We start from the raw sequence: 25,629 nt of genomic DNA, 5'->3' as shown, positions 1-25,629 counted from the left end.
ACTTTCATCTATATTATTCATTATATACAGGTATACTCTCAGGGAGCCTAGCCTTAATTTGGTACTTCACAACCTTTTTTTCTTGCTTTTTGTATTTTGTTTCCTCTCTTTTTAATAGAAACCACTGTTCCTCAAAAGTCTATACAAGAGATATAAAGTTAGTAATCAAAATTCAAGATGTTGATTTCACTCATGTATATAACATTTTTTGTACTGTGTATATTCATTACCAGAACTTAGATCTTTATTTTTATGATCATGATTACTGTATAAGATATGTATTTATTATTAAATAGAATATATAAATAACATATTTTGTACAAGGTAAGGCATTTATTTATAATATCCCATAAAATAGGCAAAATGGCTATTTTAATTTTATAAGAGAGGAAAGGTCATTGTAAATAAAACAAAATCCAGAAATCCAAATTGTAATAAAATTTGTAGCTTAGATATATGTTAATGTCTGTTTATAAAATAATGGTTTTCCACATGTAGGGAAAACAGAAATGCATATACTTACATATGTATGTTTCCATAGAGGTATATACTTAAATTTAAAGTATTAGATGGTATGCAGTTGTGTAAGAGTCATGGAATTGGTGCTAAAATAGTGAACTTGAAAATCATGTTTTACCAGGATAAATTAATGCTTTTGGAGAAGATTAGTTCAAAAAGCTCACAAATTTATGTTAAAACTTAACGCATCTCTCAAAGTAGTGCTTGTCTGAGACAATATAACTAGAGTATAAAATTCACATATAAGAGATACTTTTCTTTTTCCCTCCCACTTTCCCTCTGTCCCTTCTTTTCCTCTCTCTATACTATCTTTCATCCTTGTTCTTTCATTCTTTCTCTCATTCTCTCCTGTCTTCATAGTTCACAATTGGTATCCTTAAACAACACAATCAAAATTCAGAATTTGAGAAGATGCAGTTGTATTTTTCAGACATGTTTGGCCACTGTTTTAAATAAGTCTTTTACATTTATTTATCTAAGGAGGATTGTTCGTAATGATGCACTCATGCATTGTATGGCTAATTAAAAACCACATTAACTATATTTCACTTCTCTAAAAATTCCAGTTAATACTTGATGTACCATACACATTTTACGTAGGAGGCACTATCAAACATTACTAGTCCTAACATTCTCTGTGACTAAGAACATTAAAAGTGAAAGTTAAAAGTTTAAGTGGCAAAACCGGCAGCCCTTTCACCAGAGAGCATTTGAAACAAATCTCCTTCCCTGACAAACTCAAAAATATAATCAATCAACTGAACGGTGAGAGGAAAAGCATCACTGTCCTTTGGTTAAAACTATAGGGAGGGCTTTGTGGTCCTGTCTAATCAACTATTCTTAGGCATGAACTTTTGAGTCTCTTATACATTTGAAGTAATACTTTTTCCTTTTCTTTAAAAAAAAATTATCGGGATTTTTAAAAAAACAATTTATAATACAAATTTCTTCCTTTAAACAGAGTGTCTTTGTAAACAACAGTCAGTCCTCTTCTGCAAACACCATTTCAACCCACATATTTATTCTCTGCAACCAACGATACCTAGCATTTCTCGCAGGAAGCTGTGTCATCTGCCAAGAACCCTTGAATGTAATTTTAAGTACCTCTGTGTCTGTAGGAGAGAAAAACAGTTTTTTCTCCCAAAGTTTACAATCAATATAGAGGGCTGCTATGAAACATTTAGAACCCCCACACTGCTCTTAAGAACCATAGTGGTTTGCGATGCTTTATTGTTGTTTTTATTGGATTTACCTTATCAAGATAATTACCATTATTTTTACTTTGCTTTATAACCAAGGCAAGATGAAATGATTCCCCCAAGGAATAATGAGAAACTCTATTTTCTTTTACATTCAATAATTATAGATACTGATTTTATTCTCTCACACAAGCTGTGGTCAGGCACTGTCAAGATTATCAAAAAAATCAATCCAGAGTCAGGCTGGAAAAGCGAATACCGTAGGGGTTAGGGGAGTTCGCAAAGCTTCATCAGGCTCTATTTGATTAACAGGAGACTCTCTCCTGAAACCGACAGTGGAGAAACTGCTCTTTACAATCCAGACTTGTTGGCGGGGGAAAGAAAACACAACAAAGTTGTGTGCTTTCTTAAAGAAGTTGATAAACCTGACTAGAGCCATTTCCATTAACGTTGTGTACCTTCTTTGGTCATTTCCACTTCTATAATGGAGAGATAGGACACCATCATATGTAGACCACTGTCCTGGAAATGATTTCCAGGGGAAACTATTTACACGGGATAATGATAAGCTTTATGCAGGGACTAAAACTACAGATTTTTGAGATGATAGGATTGGCATCCCATTCTTTTGGATATTTGTGTGTTCTCCAAAGGCACAAGTGTTAAAGATTGAACCCTGAAGTATTACATCGACAGCTTTAAGGGGAAGGAGGCTGTTAAGCAATAAACTTCTTAGAATGCTTAGAGTAGATTGGGTTGCTAGATTGGAGCCTGCTGGTCCCGTGATCCCATCATGGTGGCTTTTAAAAGGTACGTGAGACAGACAAGCACTCTCTCTTTCCCTGTCACACCCTCTGCACCACCTCTCGACTCTGCCAGCAAGCATGTCAGCATCAGAGGCAAGAATAATGGTGTCTACGTCATCTTAGACAGTGAAACTACAAAACCTTAAGCCAAAATAAACCTCCTTCCTTCATAAGTCATTTTATCTAAGGTGCTTTGCTGTAGAAATGAAAAACTGACAAGTACATAAGCTAAACTTTTACCTCCAACACTTATGGTGGATTTGCAAAACCACTTTATAAGGTATAGAAAAATTGGCATTTTACAAATTCATTCATTCATTTAGTATATATTTATTTCAAGCGGGAGAGAGAAACAAAGAACTATCTCCCAAATGGCCACAGTAACCAAGAGTAGGCCAGATTGATTGAGGAGTCTAGAAGTTAATCCAGACCCCTCAGTGGGTGTCAGGGACACAAGTCATTGCCTTTCAGGGAAAGCTGTACCTGAAGCACTGTCATGGCTTGACCCAGACACTCTGGATATAACATGTGTGTATCAAAAATGGTGACTTCTATGTGATATGGAGCACTTAGCTTTCCATTACCTTTTAACATCTTCATGTACATAAAAAGCAGCAGGGGCCCAGAGCAAGAGCCTAGTGGCCAAAGTTCTTGCCTTGCATGTGCCAGGATTCAATATGGGTGCTGGTTCTCATCCTAGCTGCTCCACTTTCCTTTTAGCTCCCTGCGTATAGCCTGGAAAAGTAGTCGAGGACAGCCCAAAGCCTTGGGACCCTGCATCTGTGTGGGAGATCTGGAAGAAGCTCCTGGCTCCTGGCTTCAGATCGGCTCAGCTCTAACAGCCATTGTAGCCATTTGGGGAGTGAAACAGCAGATGGAAGCTTTTTTTCTCTGTCTTTAGTTCTCTCTGTAAAATTTGACTTTCCAATAAAAATAATATTTTTTAAAGTAATAGAATTATAGTAATGAATAGGTCTGATTGTCTGTAACTGAATTTTCTTATCAGTATCCATATTGTACAATGAAAAGATAGCCAGGGATTCTACATTTACTGATGCGAGTGTACTGTACCAACTACGAGGCAGCCTAAGGGAAAGGTGCTTGGCAAGTAATTAAAAGGCTGTTTGGAATACTGGCCCTCTGCTTTGGAAAACCTGGGTTTGTGTCCTGACTCTGCTGTTGACAGAGCGTCCCATGATTGCACCCTGGAGCCAGCAGGTGATTCCTAAGAAGTCGGCTGTCTGCCACCCATACGGGGAATGTGGAACGAATTCCCAGCTGCTGGCTTCAGCCAGCCCCAGTCTTGGCCTTTGTGAACAGAGGGAATGAGCAGCTAGGAGATCTGTAACTCAGTCTCAGCCTCTATCTCTGTCCTTGTCTTTTGTTCTCTACTACTCAAAGAAAATAGCTGGATGAAAAAAATTTTAAATAAAATCTCCTGAAAGTTCAATACAGAAGATGGAAGAATGCATTTACAACTAGGAAGTATGACAATATTTCTTCAACAACATCTTAAAAGGGGATCAATAAAATAGATGTAAATGATATATTAGCCAGATAAGGTGCATTTACCCACTTGAGTCTTCTTTTAAAATGTAAACAATATATGTGACCAGAGAAGTTACTTTACATATGGCAGTGCTGGTATCAGTAGAATTGACACTATATGCTACACTCTTGCAGTAAGTCAAACATAATAATACAAGTACAGACTTCAGTATAATGACTCACATATGTAAGCTGATCATCATAAGTGTGATATTTCAAAAATTAAACAAAATATTTAAATTGTTGTACACCAGCATGATGCCAAAAGTGAAGAAATTCCATGTCTGAGCCCAGTGTGGTAGCCTAGCAGCTAAAGTTCTCACCTTGCACGCACCGGGATCCCGTATGGGTGCAGGTTCTAATCCTGGTGGGCTGGCTTCTCATCCAGCTCCCTGTCTGTGGCCTGGGAAAGCAGTCAAGGACGGCCCAAAAGCCTTGGTACCTTGCACAAGTGAGACCTGGAAGAGGCTCCTGACTCCTGGCTTCAGATTGGCTCAGCTTCAGCCAGTTGGGGAATGAATCAATGGATGGAAAATCTTCCTCTCTGTCTCTTTTCCTCCCTGTATATCTGACTTTCCAATAGAGATTTAAAAGAAAATCTTTAAAAAAAAATAGGAATTCCATGCCTGACCTCAGGTGACATGTTGTCAATGAAAACCTCAGCACCCTTAAAATATTGCATAAAGTAAATGTTAGTCTATGCAATAGTTAAGCTGCATATGAAACATAAGCTAAATATGTAGAGTTGAGTTCGATATCTGATATAGCTCATTAAGTACATGGACACGTTGCAAAATCCAAAAGAATTCTAAATCTAACATATTTCTAGCACCAAACATTTTTTTAAAAAGGTATACATGAACTGTGGTAACGATTAATCTTAGGGACACACATAAGAACTAGCTAAGTGATACAATTGCTATGGATACCACTTAAAGTGTTGTGATGTTTGCTCACTAGATATCTAACGCAATGTAGGTTTGTGATTATATCAGCTGAAAAAAACATTGATTTTTAAATGGGACCAGTACAATACTAACAGGTTTTTGCAAATCATTTCATTTCCCCTTTTGCCATAGCCTCTGCTTCTGGACCACTCCTCCAGCAGGAAATGGGGGGAGGAGCGTTGTGGCACTTGGTAAGGAGATGAACGGCAGGAGTTCTGCCGGCAATTCAAAAGGAAGTACAAGTTTAAAGAGATTAAATGCCTCACTAGACATCTTCCCCAAATCAAGTGATCTCATGACTTACATTTTCAGGGAAACACAAACACATTCTCTGAGCATCCCCAAGACAGGGCATTGGAAAAGATCAGCAGTGGGCCTGACCAGCTGGAGGATGTTTGGACAAGAGGCAGAACACATCTGGCCACTAATCATGATAATTGTTCTTTGGTTAAGAGCCATCTTTTTAGATATAGGAACTGTTGCAACTGACAACCAGTGTGAATCAGGTGTCCCAATCCTCCATGCTGAATTTTTACACACACTTAATGGGCATCTTCTGGCTTCAGAAGAGGTATGCAAAGATAATGCAAATACAATTTGCCGTTTTAACAAATATACAATCTTGTTTACATCACAGGAATATAAGTCCAAGTCACAGAAAGATAGAAACCAAGAGAGTTGCCAGTAACATGTGTTTTTATAAGATTAAAATGCAGTGAGATACTTTTTATCCGGTTAGAGAAATTGGATTTTGAGGGAGGCTTTTTAGAATACATTCACTAAGATGGGAGAAAGTGGTAGAGTGGGGAGTGTTTAAGGATAGATAGGAAAAGAAAACATTTCAGTAGGACCTTAGGGCTCAAGTAAAATACAGACTACCCCCTTGAATACGTATTTCAGAAAACCATTTTTTTTGTTGTTGTTATATGTATGTGCCCTGAAAATTTGCGACCTATTTGAATTTGCTATCCTTATGTGTCTGTGGACAAGTAAGTAGCAACTTTTCGATTCACACATAAAGCAATGAATATTTAATTTTATGGGAAATTTTGAGACTTTGAATTATTTAGGTGTTTATGTGTAGGAGTGATATTGACTGACAGACTCTGTATGAGTGATGACAAAGAAAGACAAATTCTGAAAGGAAGCTGTGTAGAAACTGGAAATAAGGAAGATGGTGAGATAGAGACCATTAGATACAACAGACTGGATCTCATGGAGTCAGACACCGCTAAGTTTATGCTTATTGAGCGTGATGTTTGGGAAAACAGCAGGGTCCAGATTTTTGAGGGGAAGTGATATAAAACAAAAGACACATCAAGGCAGCTGGCAGGGCATCAAATCTTAGATGCTCATTAATCAATTACAAATATTTTTCTGGAATTCAATTTGAAACTTCAGATATTGAAAGTTATTAAATTCAACAAACAGGTGAGACCTGGAGAAATCCTATTAGTTCACAGGCAGAGGCAAAACAAGTCAGAGTCAGAAAAACACTAGTGGTGGAGTAGCAGAAAGGCAAAAAAAAAAAAAAATAGGACACAGAAAGCATTGTGTTGAAGTTATCACCGGGCATGACTCCTAAATCATTTGAACAATTTAAGATGCCGCCTGAGTGATGGTTTGACAGTTGGAGCTGAAGGTGTTTTCAGGTTGGGAGAGCAAAGGGAATCAAACTGGAGACAAGAATTGAGCTTGGAAGAGAAAACAGAAATGGAATCAACTGAGAAGGAGGACAGGAGAGTCAAGTAGGAGACTGGGAAAAGTTTAAAAAGATTGTGCAACAGCACAATTAAATGTACACGTAGATTGACCTTTGAAAGAAAAGCTTTTCTGCAAGTTCAACAGAAGGAACAGAGGAAAAATGATATTACCTATTTTATGTTTGCCATTGAGGGAGTTGATGCTACATCTTTCCTACTTTTTAAAAGTGAACATAATTTTTAAAAAATATATTTATTTGAGGGAGAGAGAGCTATCATCTTCAATTTCACTTCCCAAATGCTGGCAATGGCCAAGGCTGAGACAGAGTCATAAACCGGTAGCCATAAACTCGATTCAGGTCTCCCACATAAGTGGTAGGGTCCTAATTGCTTGAACCATCATTGCTGCTTGCAAAGGGCTATGTTAGTAGGTAGCTGGAGTTAAGGCCAGATTTGAGAATTGGAGTCGGGTAGTCTCATGGGAGGCAGGTTTCATAACCAGCATCTTAAACTGTTGGACTAAATTCCAGTTCTTAGTTGTCATTTTCGAGTAATTGCAAATGCTTTAAGACAGAAGTTGAGCTTTCAAGAGTCACATACTGAATTGTGTCTTTCTAATGCAATTTATAGTATATCATATAAATTCTTTATCCATTTATTTAAAAGATATATGAATGTATATATTTATCTAGAGATAATTATAGGCATTATAATATATAGGGATAATTTAGGGAATTTGGGGAAAATTTTGTCCAGTTTGCTTCTTTTTAGGTTGGGAGTGGTCTAAAAGCCAGGGAAATTTTAAAAATTATTGTAGGACACAGTTAATTACTGTTAATTACTTCACATGTCACACAACTTGCAGTCCAGTGGCTTTCCACTCTGCTTCTTTAACACTTTCAGCCAGAATCTGGAGAAGTACGCACAGAGCCAACGTAGTGACTGTTTGGTACAAACCAGACACTCAATGAGTGTCTTCTTGATTGGATTATCTGTGCTGCTGTTCTAGTTTTTGATATCCCTGGGAATTGAAAAAACACACCTTCAGTATGCCTGTTGTTTTATCTACTATCAAATAAGAATATCACAATTACTTTACAGAAATATAGTTTAGGACTTAAAACATACTGTCATATCAAATAGCTTAGTATCTTTTTAATTAAGAGTTAGAGGGGTTAGCCACTTATTATAGTTGGTGACATTGAGGCTCAGGAAATTTATACAATTTGTTCAAGATCAAGTAGTAAGAAAATTGTGGAGTTCAAGCCCATGTTAAGCCTTCGATCCAGAAGTCCTAGATTCTCTGTTACCACTTATGGCCTCTCTATGATATTTGTAGCCTCTGAGAAGTAAAACAAGCCTGTGAGAGAAGAGGGAATGAGAAGGAAGCAGAGGAGGAAGAGAAGATACGAGGGTTGGTGTGTGATTTCATGGAAAAAACTGGCCCTATAAAAAGATCAGAGCCCAGAAAACAGACGAGTGGTTTGTGTCTCCCTTTGGAAGGAAGTTGTGTGCAGGTTAAACCCTACGAAGACCCGAGATAGCTCCAAGGAGAGGAAAGCTAGATTGCATAGTTTGGCAGGAGGCATTGACTTTTACTTGTATTTGAAAGGTAATGACGATGGAAGAGTAAAATCGTGGGAATCAGGATGTTTGTACTTTAGTCCCAACTCTGCCAATCACTAACTGTTCCCTGGAAATAAGATTAATTTGTCTTTTGTGCTTCCAGCTTCCTATTTGTATTTTTTTTTTAAAGATTTATTTTTTTTTTTATTGGAAAGGCGGATATACCGAGAGGAGAGACAGAGAGGAAGATCTTCCGTCCGATGATTCACTCCCCAAGTGAGCGCAACGGCCAATGCTATGTAGGTCTGAAGCCAGGAGCCTCTTCCAGTTCTCCCGCGCGGGTGCAGGGTCCCAAAGCCTTGGGCTGTCCTCAACTGCTTTCCTGGGCCACAGGCAGGGAGCTGGAAGGGAAGCAGGGCTGCCGGGATTAGAACCGGCGTCCACATGGGATCCCGGGTGTGCAAGGTGAGGACCTTAACCACTGTGCCATCGCGCCGGGCCCCCAGCTTCCTATTTGTAAAATAGGATGTGTGCAACTTCATCGTCAATTATTTTCTCTGTGTCATTCTGTTGTTATAGAATGTCAATAAGTTGAAAAGTCCTGAAGCCAGACTCTAGAAACTGAACATTTGATCTACATTCTTTCTTACAATAAAAAAAAAAATTAGTTACCTTTTTATTTTCTTACAAATGACTGATGAGTAATTTACATGTGTAGTGCCTGATTAGCCTATTTGGTTGTCTCACGGAGTTAGTATATCCCATTACTTACGCAATTCGGATACCTGCAGAATTTGTGTGGGTTTCAGAATTGCTAGTGAGTTCCACTGTATTAAACATCACTGATGATCAATCTCCGAGCTTAAGTAGATAGATTTTATCTATAGTGATGATCAATAATTCAAGGTACCTGTTCATCATATTTCTGAAAGATTTTTATCACAGATTTTCAATTGTTGTTGAAAACTTTTGGAGCTCTAAAATAGTGGAAAAATGCAAAGATGATTTTGCCAAGATCAATTGATGCCATTCACTCGAGCAAGTGAGGACCAAACATAATGACAAAACAATCATTACTTCAAGAATGGGAAATTTTATCACAGATATATTTCTGACCACATATTGCTGTTAGTATGTTTCAGTATACACATTAATTAGAGTTTTTAACCTGTAATTAGAGTTTTAACTTGGTGTTCATAGTACACTGAAAGACACTGTGGGGGCTGATGAACTCTTTAAAATGGCAGGAAAATATTGGAGATATATTAATTTGAAGGCATGGAGCTTTTAGCTGCTTCACAAGAGTCAAAAAAAAAAAAAAATGAAAGCAAAGTAGAGAGAACCAGCACTCTAAAACTCTGTAGTAACAAGTTAAACATTTCTTTGGTAAAACTGGAAGCTAATCTTGAAACCACAGCCCAAAATTTCTGGCAAACCCTTAACTACATGAAGGACAATCATAGACTTCCAAAAGTATATCATAACTTCTTTTTATCTGACTCAGCCATAGCAAAACAAAATTAAATAAGAGCATCATTGAACATTGTATGGTCAATATACATTAAAGCTAATCAAAATCACAAAATTACATCCCGTTCACAAATTAGAAGATTCGATTATTTTAAGAAGTCAGCTTTTTGCTAACTGCCCTAGAAAAGCAATGCTCATGACTATAATCTCTGAAGGAATTTTTTAAACATAGAAATTGACAAGTTAATTCTACAAGCTGCAGGGAGATGCTAAAGACCTAGCATACCTAAATCAATATTGAAAAATAAGTAGAGTTGGAAGACTTATCTCAGAAGTTAGTCAATAGCTCTTTACCATACTAGCTTCAGCAAATAAACCAGAACCAGAGATCTTAAGGATGGACAAATGGAACAACTGCACAGAAAAGAGCCAGAAACAGGACCTCTGGTACCCTCTGCCCACTTCTATAGTCAAAGGCACCAAGATACTCCGATGAAAACATAAGAATTCTTTTGAACTACTGATGTTCAAGTGACTAGATAGCCATCTGAGAAAAGTAAACATCAACTGCTTCTTCACCCAAAAGACATAAATTAATTCAACGTTGTTCATAGACTCATAAAATGCAAAAGCAAAATACTAAAGCAAAAATATAAATAAAGACAATGTACATCTTCTGATGTCACCACAAAACACTTTCTTCTGACAATTGTTTTCCAGTTCCTTTTCCTAAGTCCAAAAATCATAACACATTTCAGTTCATTTAGATCTACATGGCTAAACTACTGACTCAAAAAAGATATGTAACTCCTAAAACCAGCTAGGTGTGAAATCAATGGCAAAGACCCATTTTCTTGTTATTTCGTCTGTTACTTGAAAGCCGGGCCCCAAAATTCTTTACATTTGATAGATGGTATTGCTATTTTTGAGCTTAAACTCTTCCCAGATTCATTTGCTGGTCTTTATTATGAGAAAACCTGTGTCTTCTCTCCCTTCTTCATGCATTTCCAGGTAGAAACAAAACAGCATTGGAAAAAAATAGAACAAAAAGACACTTACCGGAGTCCATAGAGAACTGTTCCATCAGGGTGTAGACGGATCATTCGGTTTTTCACTGTGACCCCATGCACAAATGATTTCTTGTCATTCAGGAAGTAGGTATCTGGTACCCAGAGTTGGTCAGCTACTCTGTTGTCCAAGGTAAGGTTTAATGGAATTCCAGAATAAGAAAGCCTTTTGTCTTTCCAAGACTGCTGGAAATACATAGTAAGTGTGTAATCCTGTCAAATGAAGGAAACAAAGAAGAATTTTACTGTCACTATCATCTATGACTTTTGTAAAGAACTTGATAGTCTATGGCAAATGTGCGTGTCTGTGCCATGGACATACTATCCTGACGGCCACGAAAATCTTATGTTTGAATATGCCGGAATTTTCATCTCCACATATAGGGTGACTTTTTGTTTTCTCTCTGAGATAACATGTTTTTGATATCAACTAACATTAAGATTACATAGTAATTAAGATTACATCCAAGGGCTTAGTCATCCACAAAATAAATGAATCAGTAAGTAGAAAAAGTTAAAAACAAAAACCCTAGTTGAACAGTAACATAGGGAGGAGCTATAAGCGATAATCAACTGAAGAAAAATGACCATTTCACTCAGAGAAATTTTTAAACCATCACAGATCATTAGACTATAGTAGCAAAACATTTTAACTATTGGTTTGTCAAAGTTATAAAAAACCATTCAGGGTCTGGTGCAGTAGCCTAGTGGCTAAAGTCCTCGCCTTGAATGTGTTAGGATCTTATATGGGTGATGGTTCTTATCGATGGCAATCCTACTTCCCATCCAGCTCCATGCTTGTGGCCTGGGAAAGCAGTGGAGAAACCCAAAACCTTGGGACCCTGCATCTGTAGAGGAGACCTGGAAGAAACTCCTGGCTCCTGCCTTCAGATCAGCTCAGCTCAGGCCATGTGGCCACTTTGGGAGTGAATCCATGGATGGAGGATCTTCCTTTCTGTCTCTCCTCCTCTCTGTATATCTGACTACTTTACAATAAAAATAAATAGATCTTTACAAAAATGACAAAATGTATTTGCATCAATACTTTTGTTTTATTACTTTCCCCCAATTTTAGCTCTCATTTATAAGGGAGAACATGCAATATTTGTGTTTCAATGCCTATCTTATTTTACTCAATGTGATGTCCTCCGGTTACATTCTTCAATGGTAGAATATCACCCTTCTCATAGCTGAATAATATTCCCTTATATGTACATATTTGTGTTTCACATGTTTGTTACCCATTCATCAGATGATGAACATCTTGCTTGATTCTATATTTTGGCTATTGTAAACAGTGTTGTTAAAAATATAGTCATGCAGTTATCTTTGCCACGTGTTCATGTCTTTTGGGTATATATCCTTACAGTGGGTTTGCTGGTTCACGTGGCGAGTCTATTTCTAGCTCGGTAAGAAAGCACCGTCCTGTTGGCCATGGTCGCTGGGATCAGTGACGTCCCATGCATAAGCATTCTCTTTTCTCCACTCCATCACCAGCATCTCTTACGCACTATATTTTGGACCCTTAGTGGAAGTGAGATGATGTAACATCATGGTTTCGATTTGCATTTCCCTGATGGCTAGTGATATTGAGTATTTTTCATATATTTGTTGGCCATTTTTATTTTTTCATTTGAGAACTGTCTTTTGAAGTCCTCTGTTCAATTCTGAACTGGAATGTTTGCTATTCTGTCGTTGAGTTTTTTGAGTTGCTGATATTCTGGATATTAATTCTTTATATTAATTCTTAAAATATTTACAAACAGTTTCCATTCTATGTGGATGTCTTTGTCTTGGTTCTTTCTTTTAAAATAATCTCATTTGTTTAGTTTGATTTTGCTGCTTTTCCCCTTGGGGTTGGGGGCCCTAGCCAGGATGTTATCACCGACATCTTGCAGTGTTTCCCCTAATTTTCTTTTTCACAGTCTCAAGACGTAAAGTTAGTTCTTTAATCCATCTTTTTTATATGTGGTGAGAGGAATGGATCTAACTTCATCCTTTTCTTTTTAAAGATTGATTTATTTTTATTGGAAAGTCAGATATATAAAGAAGATATTTCCTCTGTTTCATCCCTCAACGAGCCAGAGCTGAGCCTATCTGAAGCCAGGAGCCAGACGCTTCTTCCATGTCTCCCATGCAGGTGCGTGGTCCCAAGACTTTGGGCCATCCTCGACTGCTTTTCCAGGCCACAAGGAGGGAGCTGGATGGGAAGTGGAGCCGCTGGGACCTAAACCGGCACCCACATAGGATCCTGGCATTGCAAGGTGAGGACTTAGCCACCAGGATACCCTGTTGGGCCCCTAACTTTATTCTTACATGTATATGCAGCTAGTTTTGCAAGCACTATCTTTTGAAGAGATTACTTACTTCAATGTATGGTCTTAGGCCTTTTGTCAGAAATCAGTTTGCTATACATGTGTGAAATAATTTCCAGGTTCTCTATCTTTCCATTGATCCATGTGCTGGTTTGATGACAGTTGTTCATGCTTTGTAGCTTTGTAGTTTTCTTTGAAGTCAGGCATTGAGATGCCTTTAGGTTGTACTCCACTCCAATCAGGATCATTTTGGCTATTCTGAGCGTTTTGTGGTTTCGTACAAGTTTTAAAAAATACTTTCATTATTTTCCATGATACATTTTTGTAGGTATTGGGAGTTTCCTTCCCCTTTCTCCCTCACCATTTTCTTCTTTCTCTATTTCCCTCCATATTATTACAGCAATATAGTTCTTCAGTAACAGTTACAAGTTTAATATGCTACTGTTTACAAATATCATGGTATTGTTCGTATAAACAAAATATAGTGTCCCATTGTGAAGATAGATTTAACTGCTTCATGGGGACTCTTCCTTTTATTAGAGTGTGGAAATGTCAACTGAGATGCAGGTTCATCCCGCAGTATGCTAGTCTTACTCATACAGTTCATCTATGAGCATATGTGCCCATACTTGTTCACTTACATGTTTATTTGTGTTTGTATTTGGCATGAATAAAAAATTCTGTGGTGCATCTATTCCATGGACTGCTATACCATCATTAAAGAAGAATGAAGTCCTGTCATTTGCATCAAAATGTTCCCAACTACAGACCATTATGCTCAGTGAAATAAGCCAATCTCAAAAGGACAAATATCATATGTTCTCTCTAATGGTAGACAAGATTTTACACAAATTTGAGATAATTTTTCTAATTCTGTAAAAAAATTTCTGAATATGCCCAGTCTCATCTGTAATTAAGTATTAAGGTTGTAGTTAAGGTAATGGTATTATGAGATTCATAAAGGAATGGAACAGAGAGCTCCATCTGTAGTTATGGAAATATATATATAAATATAATTTTTATATTTAAAAATACAGAAATGTAAAAGATAGAAATGTGTCACTGACAAAGGGAAGGTAATTTTGAATCATTCAAATGTTTTTTGGATGAATATTGCTTTGTTTGACTCACAAAGATTACAGATTTTAATTATGTGACCCATTCTTGTAGACTGATATTTATGCATTTCTAAGAATTTCTGAAAGATAAGCAGCATCCCTTCTATATTGTGATTCTAGTGTCCTTTGCTCAATAAATAAAGGAATGCTTATGCTGTGCACTTGAATTATCTCACACTAACTCAAAGTCATTTTTTCTTTTTCAATATCCAATATGCATAGTCTTCACTAATCACAGAATATCCCTTTAAATATCTAAAACATCTCACATCCTCTGTGTCTTACACACATATGCACATACATATATATGTGTGTACATATATATGTGCATACATATAGAGTTCACAATAGTATATATAAATCTGTTCACAATTGCTGCCATTTGTATTTTCATCCTCAAGTTTTTAACATGGTTTTGTGAGGAAAATTAATTGTTCAGATCTGAGGTTCAGATTCCTAAACTTCTTGATTGCATGCTCTGTCACATGTAGATTGAGATAAACCTAAGCCATCAACATTGCCTGTTACAACTCTATGAGACAATTTATGATGTACATGTCAAATGAACTACTGTATTTTAAATAAACTATTCTTTGTCTGTACCCTAACATGAATGTTACCAATTGTCATTTGAATATAATGAAGTCTATGATTGTGATTTGTTATATCATAATTTTGCTGGAAATGAAAGGCTTGAAATTGTTACGTTTGGCTCTACCATGTAAGTTATTTTGTTAATTCATCATTAGGCCTAAGTGCAAGCAAAGCGAATGGAAATATTTCCAGAAACATGATAATGATGTTAGTCCAAGAGAATTAAAATCATTCTTCTTACAGGTGTATTTGCAAGGACTTTCTCAATCAGTTTTCTCAAGTGTACAAACCATTCCTTGAGAAACATTACATATTCAGAAACTATGGGCCATAGGGTATTCTTTGAGGTGAATTAATGGAATTAACAGGTACAAGATTGTTAATGAAATTGTTGAAGTTAATTCAAGAGCAAAAAAAATTTGATTCATTGAGAATAGAAAAGATAGACCACACCCAATCAATAATAGTCAATAAAATTCCAAAGGAAAATGTTCTTTAAATGCAAAAGTATTAAATATATAAGAATTCAATTACATTAAATTAAAGTGATTATCTTCGTGGGAAAAGATAATATTTTAGTCTTACATTTCCTTCCTGCTAAAGTAATTCCCTATGAAACACAATAATAACAGCCATCAACACAAATTTACTTGAATGTATATGTTGGTAATACCAGTTACCAAGATAAGTGAAAAAAGAAAACATAACTTGCATTGCATGAAAATAAAATTTAGTGAAAATTGGGATAACAATTTAAGCTAAATTAAAGTGAATCTCAAAATGTATATTTATGATGGAACCCACTATTTCAGTGAACTGTTGTATATCAGTGTTATAATTAAGTATATTCTGCAAAACAAGTTCATCATTTTATCTTCCAGGATTGTTGTTAATTTGTAATTTTTAAGCCTTAGTTTAATTTCAGTTTTGTTAACTGTTAATATGCGCTTGTTACATATATTCCTTATAGATGTATTGCTACTATATTTTAAAATACATACATTATTTATTAATATTGCTCTGGAAGCCACATTCTTTTTATTACTGACTTTTGTAAAAACAAAAAAAATTGTAATCTAATGTGTGCCTCAGAGAACATAATCTTCTTTCACCTTCGTCTGGTACTAAATAGCTCCATTTGGTTTCTCCATATGTGTAGTCAATTTTTTTTTTGCAATCTTCTGCTGTGTTCTAAAAATTTTTGGAATTCATAAACCCAGTGGGTGAAGAAAAACACTTCAGATTATAGTACTATACCACACAGGAATCATCCAAAGAAATCACATGGATAACATTGCAATACATGTACGTATATGACAAGGATAAGACAACAAATACATGATCTATTCCAAACAAATGAATTGCATTACACTTGCTGTATGAAACTCTGAGCTGTACAAAAGAAGGGGTTTTAGCATTTTAAATCTAATATTTAAGTTGTAACTTAATACCCATTCTGGAAATCATAGAAATCTATTTAATCAAACATATAAAACTTCTTATTAGTAAATTAATTCATTTTCTGAAGGTGAATACAAATAATCATGTTTAATATAGTGACAGTATAAACATATTGCAGAATCTAAATAAATCATAATCTTAAATAATTAATTATTTCTGTAATAAGATATAGCAAAATATTGAATCATACAAATAAAATTTCTGGAGCCTTCTGACTCAAAAGATTGACCCTATTAGAATTACTAACTCCTTCTGTCAACATTTAATGTTTATTTACTACATTAATGTAATTGTATTATGAGAAACAATGTTGAGAAAAAGTAAATAATTTGTGTTCCCTGTTCTAGGAATGCATCGACTAGCAGAAGTGACAGTATTACACATTTTCAGACTGTCTTTCTGTATTCTGTAGGCTCCTCCATTCTGTCTCAATAGGTCTAATCAGCTCCTTGCATACAGGTTGCTCCAATTTAAACACTCAGAGAAATTAACCTTTTATTTATGGGTCTTGAATAATAAAAGAGGCAGCTTGTTGAACCAGAAGATATCAGTTTTAGATGCCTTATATTAACCTGCAGCAAAAACAAAGTCAGGATTGACTAACAGAACTGAAGGGGAGGTGATGAAGAAAAACACATTCAATATTTAAGGGACTCGGGTGATCTTTTCTTGAAGTAAGGAGATTAGCGAGTAGAGGGTGTGAAGAGTGACCAGCAAGTTTCTGATCTGATGTGGTAGAAAGATTACAAGAATAAAAGTTGAGGATTCGAAGCCACGGATGAGTGATATATTTTAGATAGGGTTTGTGTTGGTGGTGTGAGTGCCACAGGAATAGAGAGGTGACAAACAGTACTTAGAGGTTGGAACACAGGAAGGCAGAGTTCAGGGAGAAAAGCAGTTATGTGAGTCATGAGTGATAGATGAGGCAGTGGAAATGGGTTAGCTCACCGTTGAGGCAGTGTAAGGTGGGAAAAGGACAGAACCCTTGGGGAGTGTGGTTCTAGGATTCGTCACTCCTGTGAGCTCTCACAGTGCTCACTGCAGACTGTGATACTGCACGCATCATGTTGTTCTGTAATTATTTCACAGTACAATTGACTCTGAATTTCCAGAGCACAAAACATTTATATGTGAGCGGCCTTTGCATAGTGCACAGTGGATAACGGATGGTTAAATATACTTCTTGGATACAAGTTAAGTAGTGTTGTTCATGTGGGCACCGCATATCACGTTCAATACATTGAGAAATTGTCTTACTGAACTCTAGTTTCCTGGGGAAAAAAATGGAGGCATCTCTAGAAAATATACTTGGAGACTTTCAGATTGATAGGTCTATTACCCAGATTTTCCACATTCTAATAATTCAAGATCAATGATTCTAAAACTTTTAGTAATGTATGGAATTAGTACATTTTACGAAGATAAAAGCATGTAGAGCTTGAAACAAATAATTCCAACGACAAAACCAAAAATAATTCTCATCAATTTTAAAATATAAAGCTATTTACACTAAAAGTGGATCTATGCTGGATAAAATTCAGGGACCTATTTACAAGTTGGTCCATATTCATAAGGATTGAATATTCAATAAATACTAAATATTCAGTTAATAATTAATCAGGAGAGTGACTCATATATTTCACTGTCATTTAAAATCACATAATTGCATATTATATAATGAATTCCAGAGAATCGTAGAAAATTAGTGTTCCTATTTTCCTCAGTATCTAAATAATAGAAGAATAAAATCAGAGAAATGCAAGGTAAAATGGAATACTCAGAATGTCACAATTTGTCAGAAGGCCTTGAATTGAGCTATAAATATACGACCAGAATGATTACTGTATGTCGTATCTATGACAACTCAGGAAAGCCAACCTATTACGGATTGAGCTTCACTGGAAAAGAATAGAATAAAATATTAAAGCAGAATCATATCAAAATTCATATTACATACACGAAAATTTAAGTGCCTCCGGAAAAGATGACATGAAAATCGAGAATCTAGGCTTTAAACATTTTATATTGTTTGTATTTTGTTACATGTCTGTATGGTGAACAAAAATGAAACACATTTTCTATTCAATGAACAGTTGTTTCCTCTTGTGATCTATGATATTTCAATACATACAAAGTGTAACAGGAGTGGTCTACAATAAGGAGTCCTAATGTGATACTATTTTGTTGGAAGAGAATGAGATTTTACAGTGATAGACCTGTTCCCTGTCCATACAGTGCTACACTTGATCACCGTCAAGAATCAAGCAGTTACATCACTTTGATGTTTCAATTACCTTGGGAGGAGTTCGCTGGGCACATGCGGATACCTTAATTTCAGAATATCTAAAAACAGCCAAATGAATTTTCATTAAATTGCCTTCTTAAAGGTAGTGGGTAGTGGAGCCAGGGGAATTCCTGGGGGAACTCACAAAAGGAGAAGGCAACTCATAGTGCCTCCACACAGCGTTATTATGTCCACTTTGTCTCATTCTCTTCGCTGTATCTGTTTCTGTTTATACACACAGAGAAAACCAGCATCAATATGTAATGGCTTTTGTCTTTCCTGCTTTTCAACGCCTAATATTATCCTCTGCATACTACTTACCAAACCACCTGGATTTTTTTTTCTCACAACCATCTGTTTATTCATCTTGCTTTCTGTCATTAACTAATAACTTGAAGAGTAACTCTTGGTTTTTTCCTTACGATAACATTGCAAAGAAACATAAATCCATACACATGGAATTGGTGATTAAGCTTGTTAAAATTGTAAGTAATATTATATTAAGTTCATTTCTTTGATGTTTTATTTTATTAAGGGTAAAGCATAAAATTTCTCCAAGTCAATGAATGAAAATAAAATTGTTAATGACTACATATTCAATTTAGATTTAAAAGGATATAACACAAAAATTATTCATTATTTATTATCGGTTTTGAATTTGTTTTATACATTTTAACAATATGATGCAATAAATCTCCCTGTATGTGTGTGTATTTTCAGCATATACAATTAGTATGAATTCTCATATTTTTTCTCATTTTGGTCCATTTCATAGCTTTCATGAGTTCTCCTATGCCATTGGACATTCAACGCTAGATGTAACTTGCTAAAGTAAATACAAACAAAGCTGTAAGTTTCTTCGTTTTCTACACATTAAGCCCAAATGTACAAAATCCCTGCAGTAGGGCCTAGAAGCAAGGTTTACAAAACCAAAGCACTATAAAAACATTCATATTTGTTGATTCCAGTGGCTCAAACTCATTGAGCATCTAGTTATCTTCTGCTGATCTGTAACTGGCTCTGATTCAGTTTTTTCAGCAGATGTTGTCGGACAGGACCTTGGCAGGTTCCTATACATAATGGGGAGCAAAGAAGACTCCAAGAGTTGCTTTCTGAGTGCAAAAATAAGTTTGTGAGCTTTAAATGTAATGGTTCTAATAATGTCAATTGTGTTCAGTTTAATTTTGTTTTTATGTGGATTTATCGTCAATCTTGAGCTTTTACTAAACATACATATCTAAGTGCAAAAAAGTATAGATTGGCTACAGCTCGTGACACAGAAGCCTGGATTATGAATTAAGTTTTCAACCGAAATAGACTGAATAGTAACGAGAAGCAGCATTAGCAATTGTGACACTTAGAATATAATTAAAGACACATTGCATATTAATCCCATGATACTAGAGCAAACCTGTCCACTAGGCTGAAAATTAATGTCCTTATTTGTGTTTTGAGCACAATACCATCAACAAGACTGCTGGAAGGATTAATTGCAATACTGAAGGAATGCTAACAAACTATAATGGAATACATAAGGAAAGTCAAGTAGTTTAGAGCCTGTTGCTGAACAAAATAAGTGCGAATAATTTCATTTTACTACCAGTTTTACCATTGAAATACTTCATAATGACAAATATATTTTGCTGAATGTTTAAACATGTGAGAAACATCTTATTAGGTTTCATTTACGTTTACATTGTGCATCAAATCTCACCAAAACCCTATAAATTGAAATCAATCTCTCCTTTCAGTGATTAGACTCTGAATACAATAGATACACAAAGTGACTCTGCTCAAGGATGTTGGACTTGTGATTTGAATCCAGATATGACGACTCTGAGGTCGTGCTCTGTTCTACTATATTGTATAGTAAGCAAGGGTTTAAGCATATATCACAAGCAAGGAAGTGTTTTCTCTCCTAGGATCTGGCTTTTGTCTATTGCCCAAGGCTGATTTCCACCTTGGTTTTTTATTAATGCCGTTTAATCATTAACATTCAGTTCTAGCCTAGACTTTTCAGACCTCTCTGATGTTTTATCCATGGTCTTCCCTCCAAAAGCTAGTGATGGTAATGAAGGCCACTGCATGCTCTTATCTGAGAGCCTTTGATATCCCCATGGAATACTAAATACAATCAACTGTTCATTACTGTCTAGGATGATGCTTCAGACGTTAGCTGAAGAAAAGCCAACATTTTTGTTCCATAACAATCCTTAAGGCGTAGGGGGAGTAGAGTAATTTCCTTCTGGTACAATGGCTAACATATTCAAAAGCCTGCCATGGTATTTTACCACTCGTAAGTAAAAGGCTCATTAATCATTACTTGTGGTACAAATTATATTTCCCTTGATAGGAATTGTTTCTAAGTGACAGTAAGAGGAAAGACAAATATCACAAGTGCCTAGCAGGTAAAGATTTTTTAATTTAGATTGAGATTGTGGTGTGTGTGTGTGTGTGTGTGTCTGTGTGTATGTGTGTGTGCTATGACTCTAAGAAGTGGATGAGCATAATCTGATTGAGAGAAGAAGCTGTTGTTCTTTACTTCTATATTCCTAGCACCAAGCTCATGGCAGGCTGGATAAAGAAGTTACACATGGTCTCAACCAGAATTATGCTTATTTAGCCTTAACATTAGTCCTCCCTATACAGTCCTATTTACAGTGAAACAATCATCTACTCCATGGACCAAACCAGAAGCTGGAAGCCTTTCTTGTCTCTTTTCTTTTCCTATTGACATTAAACAAACTGACACGATTTTGCAATCTTATTATATATATATATATATAAAATAGCCCCTTATTTTGTCTAAAGTTACTATGACCCAGTTCGGTCTTTAACATTTCTCACCTGGTTTGCCACAATTAGCCTATAATTGTCCTCTCCAAATTTGCTCTTTAATTCATGTGTTATATGGGAGGCGTGGCAGTAATTTCACTTTATGCTTTCAGTTCAAATAAGATCATATTGCTTCCAAGATTAAATTTGCTATGACCCCTCAAGGTTATGGTCAAAATACAAGTTCTTCAAGATACACAATAACATGCCTGTGCCCTGCCCAAGTTACCCTTTCTACTTGAACCACTTATGTGTTCCTCCAGTTCTCATCATGTAATCATCCACATATTTTGACTGGAGCACACATTCCTCTACTCTCACCCTGCCTGATCTCTGCTACTAGTGTATGTGCCTTTTATCTCCCTGTTCAGAAACCCAAATGTTTAGATTTGGGTTCTGAGTTCTGCCTCAAAATTTCTATAGGACTCTCTTATCAGAGCTTATATAACTTTGTAAAGAAACTGGTTGGATTATCTATTGTTTCTTATCACGGACTTTGAATCCCATAAGGCATATCTATTCTAAAAACATGCTTCATGCTGAAGATATGGCCTAATATACAGTGGATGCCTAATAAAATATTGTTGAATAATCAATAAATAGAATAAAAGCAGATGCAGTGACAGCTAGCCCAGTTAAGAAGCAATTAAAAATTTGTAGTGCGGGAGAACCATGTGACTGCCCTGAACGAAGACAGAGGAGTAGGGATGCAGTATGAAGGGAAGAAGGCAGAAGAGTGGGTGCAGCAGAGATAAAAGCAGTGAAAGCAAACAGTGGTCCTTGAATTGGTTGCTATGGATATGGGAGATGGAGAAAAGAATGCCAGTACAAGAGGAGGACTGAAACTTAGCAGAAAGTTCATGCATTTGATTGGTTATTGATTTCAGGTGCTTGAAATGCTTGGGAAAATGCAACTGGGAAATACAATGAGACTGACTTTCGTAGTTTTGCATCCTTGTATATCCTCTATAAAAGTATTTGCTCAAAGGTAGGCATAAGCAACAACATATCCCACAAAAAGGAACTGATCTAAATAATTCACCATCTAATCAAGCAAAACTCTAATTAGGCAGTGTGATCACACTCCAACACATTATTTTTTAGGATATGCAGAAGGAATTAATGTAGCTACATTATAAGCTTACATTATTTAAAGAAAAAAAAAAGAACCTTTCTAAATATATTAGAACTTTACTTGGTTTGTTGACAATAGATGTGAGGACCCAGAGGGTGGGATTTGGATATAAGATAGGTCAAAATCCCAAAGTATGAGTTCTTTTGTTAGTGAGATGTAGAGACTGACCTAAATCAACAATCCTCACATTTCATGTGCATCATCATTACTACCAGAAAGATGGACTACTGAATTAGATTCTGAACAACACTGTCCTTAAATATGTGTTTTTGGTATATGCTCCCAAGGTGATTACTTTGTGATTAGCATTCATGATTTGAAAAAATAGTCTGGGGTATTACCTAGGAACTCTTTAAAAATCTCAAATGAAAAAAAAAATGCCTTGTGCTTTCATTAGGTCTACTTCTCTGTTCTTGTGGAGGCTTGTAATGTCATTTCCTCTTATACTCTTTCCACTGAAGAAAAGGAAAGCAGAGCCTTGAATCTGTCATGATCCTGCTCTGTGGACTCATTTTTAGGAATACATAAAAAAAAGGGAGAGGGGAAGGAGAAAAATTGCTGTTTTTACTTACTAGTCCTGTGTATATTCTGACTCTTCCAATTTACTTTTGACTTTGGATGTTTGTTATAACTGGGTAAAATCTGAAATATGCTGGAAATCTACCCCATCCCAGAGGTGACGGAACTCAAGAATCAGTAAGTGATGTCTGCAATATAATGTATTTTCCATTTACACGGAGCTTTGTATATTTTGGTACAGTGTTAAAAATCTTCAAGCAATTTCTCTCATGCCACAAGTTATCTATGAATGAGTCAGCCTCACTGTTGCCATGGCAACGATTCTCAGCCCTTTGGAGCTGGTCCTCTTCTGATGTTGCCACGGAAATACTTTAACTTCATGAGTTTCTGAAATTCCCATTGCATTTAAATATTCATTATGCTATATATACATTGCCTGATTTTGCAAGATTACCTGACTAGAAATCGTTTTTAGAGTTCTATAAATAGACATGCTACTCCATGCACACTTATTTCTCCAGATAAAGACAAGCCCATCAAAGTCCTTCCTGTACTCACAACACAACCCTTTGCTCTTTTACACTTGCTCCTTCCCTTTCACTTTCTTCTTTTCTTCCTTCTCTTTTCAGGGGATTCCCCTACATTTGATATTTTAAAAAGACATTATTGACAGTAACTATGAGGCCGAATTTTCAGAAGAGAAGATGAAAACATTTGCAGGCTTGCCATATTACGAAGGTGAATGAATTCAAACAAAGCTGGAGTCAAGTGTGAAGAAACTATGTGCAGTGCTTTGGTGACTTCCTGATTTACATCCCAGGTAAGTTCTACTTGGCCAGATGGAGTTGTTTGTAAGTACTGTATACACTGGAGAAGAATTACAGATTCTTCTTTGCCAAATAACGTTTTAAATAATCTGACTCAATCTACTTTTCCTTCTTCAGTTCTTATGTTATTGCAGACACAAATTGCTACTCTGTCTTCAATTTCCATATTTCTCTTTGATTGCATTTTTTTTTTCTATTCTTGATGGTGTAACTCCTTCTTGTATTCAAGAGCCAAATGGATGTCTTTTTATTGAAAAATAAAACTTACACTCTAAACTGAATTAATCTTTAATATATTCTACCATGTTTCTCTGTTAATACATTTTTAAAAAATTAATTACATTGCATTATATGACAGTTTCATAGGCTCTGAGATTCCTCCAACCCCTCCCCATGCCCTCTCTCCATGGCGGATTCCTCCACCTTGTTGCATAACCACAGTGCAAGTTCAGTTGAGATTCCTTCATTGAAAGCATATACCAAGCATAGAGTCCAGCATCTTATTGTGCAGATAAATTCAATGGTTTCTTGGGGAGACCATCTCTGGTCTGAAGGTAGAGCTGGCAAAAATTCATCCCGTCCAATTAAAAGCCCCAACATAACATCAAGAACAATTTACAACTTTATGGAATTAATTGACATGGTATTGAGTAACCAATATGTAAAAAAAAATGCAAGTTTTTAACCACATCCTGTGATTACTTCATTGACATTTCAATTTTAGTTTATATACAGAACCTTCTGCTATACAACTTAAAACGGCTATAGGGTACTATCCAGCTGTCTCATGTCTATTTTCATTTTAGTATTTAGCAGTTTATAGTGTTGAAGCATAATTTTTCTGAACTTGGTAGATTTTAGGATAGTCTAAACTAGCTTATAAATCTAACAAAGCATATGTCAACAGTTGAGGCACAGAACAGTTTTAGGAGGGGTGTGCAGAGAAATCTTCAATGCCCTGGTGAGGAGTAACTAATCTTTGTGTCCTACCTAGAAAGGTATATGTGAATCCACGCTGACTGTTTCCTGTCTGGTTAACTATTCTAACATTTTTGTTCGCTTTTTTTTGGGGGGGGGTGCCTCTGGAGCAACCCTGATGTAAAGCTCCTCTTCCTAGTCTCAAAGGAAGTTTACTGTTTTTCTGTTTCTGCAGACCGCTCAGGGCTCCTGGTTGTTGTTCCAATGACCTTGGATCCTGCGAGGAAGGATTTGGGCTTCTTCCATCCCATGTGGGAGATCCAAACGGGGGTGGGTGACCTCAGAGTTCTCGGCCTCCGAGGGCACTCCAATTCCCCGTGGTCTCCTTGGCAGTTGGGATGTAGTCCTTTGTGCCCGTACTGATAGTCCTTGGTGAGGATCCAGGAATCTCTAGGGTTGGGATACAAGCCTCCTCCTGCCCATCTGATCCACTCTGGTGTCCCCCACTGCTCTGTGCATATGACCTCCTATTAAGAAGTTTTCAGGATCACTCTTGAGTCCCCCTATATGGCTTTGTAGTTTCACTATTTTCTAATGCTGATTCAAGTCTGTTGTCTACAAGTTGCCTGTTATGTTCCTGATAGGTTATACTTCACGTCTTCCTCACACATTCTAAGGAGATGGGAGATTTCTCTGCTCTTCTGCCCCATTTTCCAGTAGCTTAGGATCTTAAAAGTATATTAGGTTTTGCAATTCTTTGATGTAGATCATAAGCAATCTGACTCACATTGATTGTTC

General features: G+C 36.3%; 1 protein-coding gene across 2 annotated transcripts in view; it reads right to left on the bottom strand.

The window, feature by feature from the left end:
- Positions 1-25,629, bottom strand: part of GABRB1 (gamma-aminobutyric acid type A receptor subunit beta1) — a 262,663-nt gene that overhangs the window by 140,380 nt on the left and 96,654 nt on the right. For both annotated transcript variants that reach the window (XM_040965875.1, XM_040965876.1), the window contains one exon: positions 10,818-11,038. In XM_040965875.1, coding sequence (XP_040821809.1) covers positions 10,818-11,038 — 221 coding nt within the window. The remainder of the gene's footprint in view (positions 1-10,817; positions 11,039-25,629) is intronic.

This window comes from Ochotona curzoniae, unplaced genomic scaffold, assembly GCF_017591425.1.
Source record: "Ochotona curzoniae isolate NIBS_2020 unplaced genomic scaffold, NIBS_Ocur_1.0 scaffold_4505, whole genome shotgun sequence".
NCBI lineage: Eukaryota > Metazoa > Chordata > Mammalia > Lagomorpha > Ochotonidae > Ochotona > Ochotona curzoniae.
This window is presented reverse-complemented; position numbering and strand designations above follow the sequence as displayed.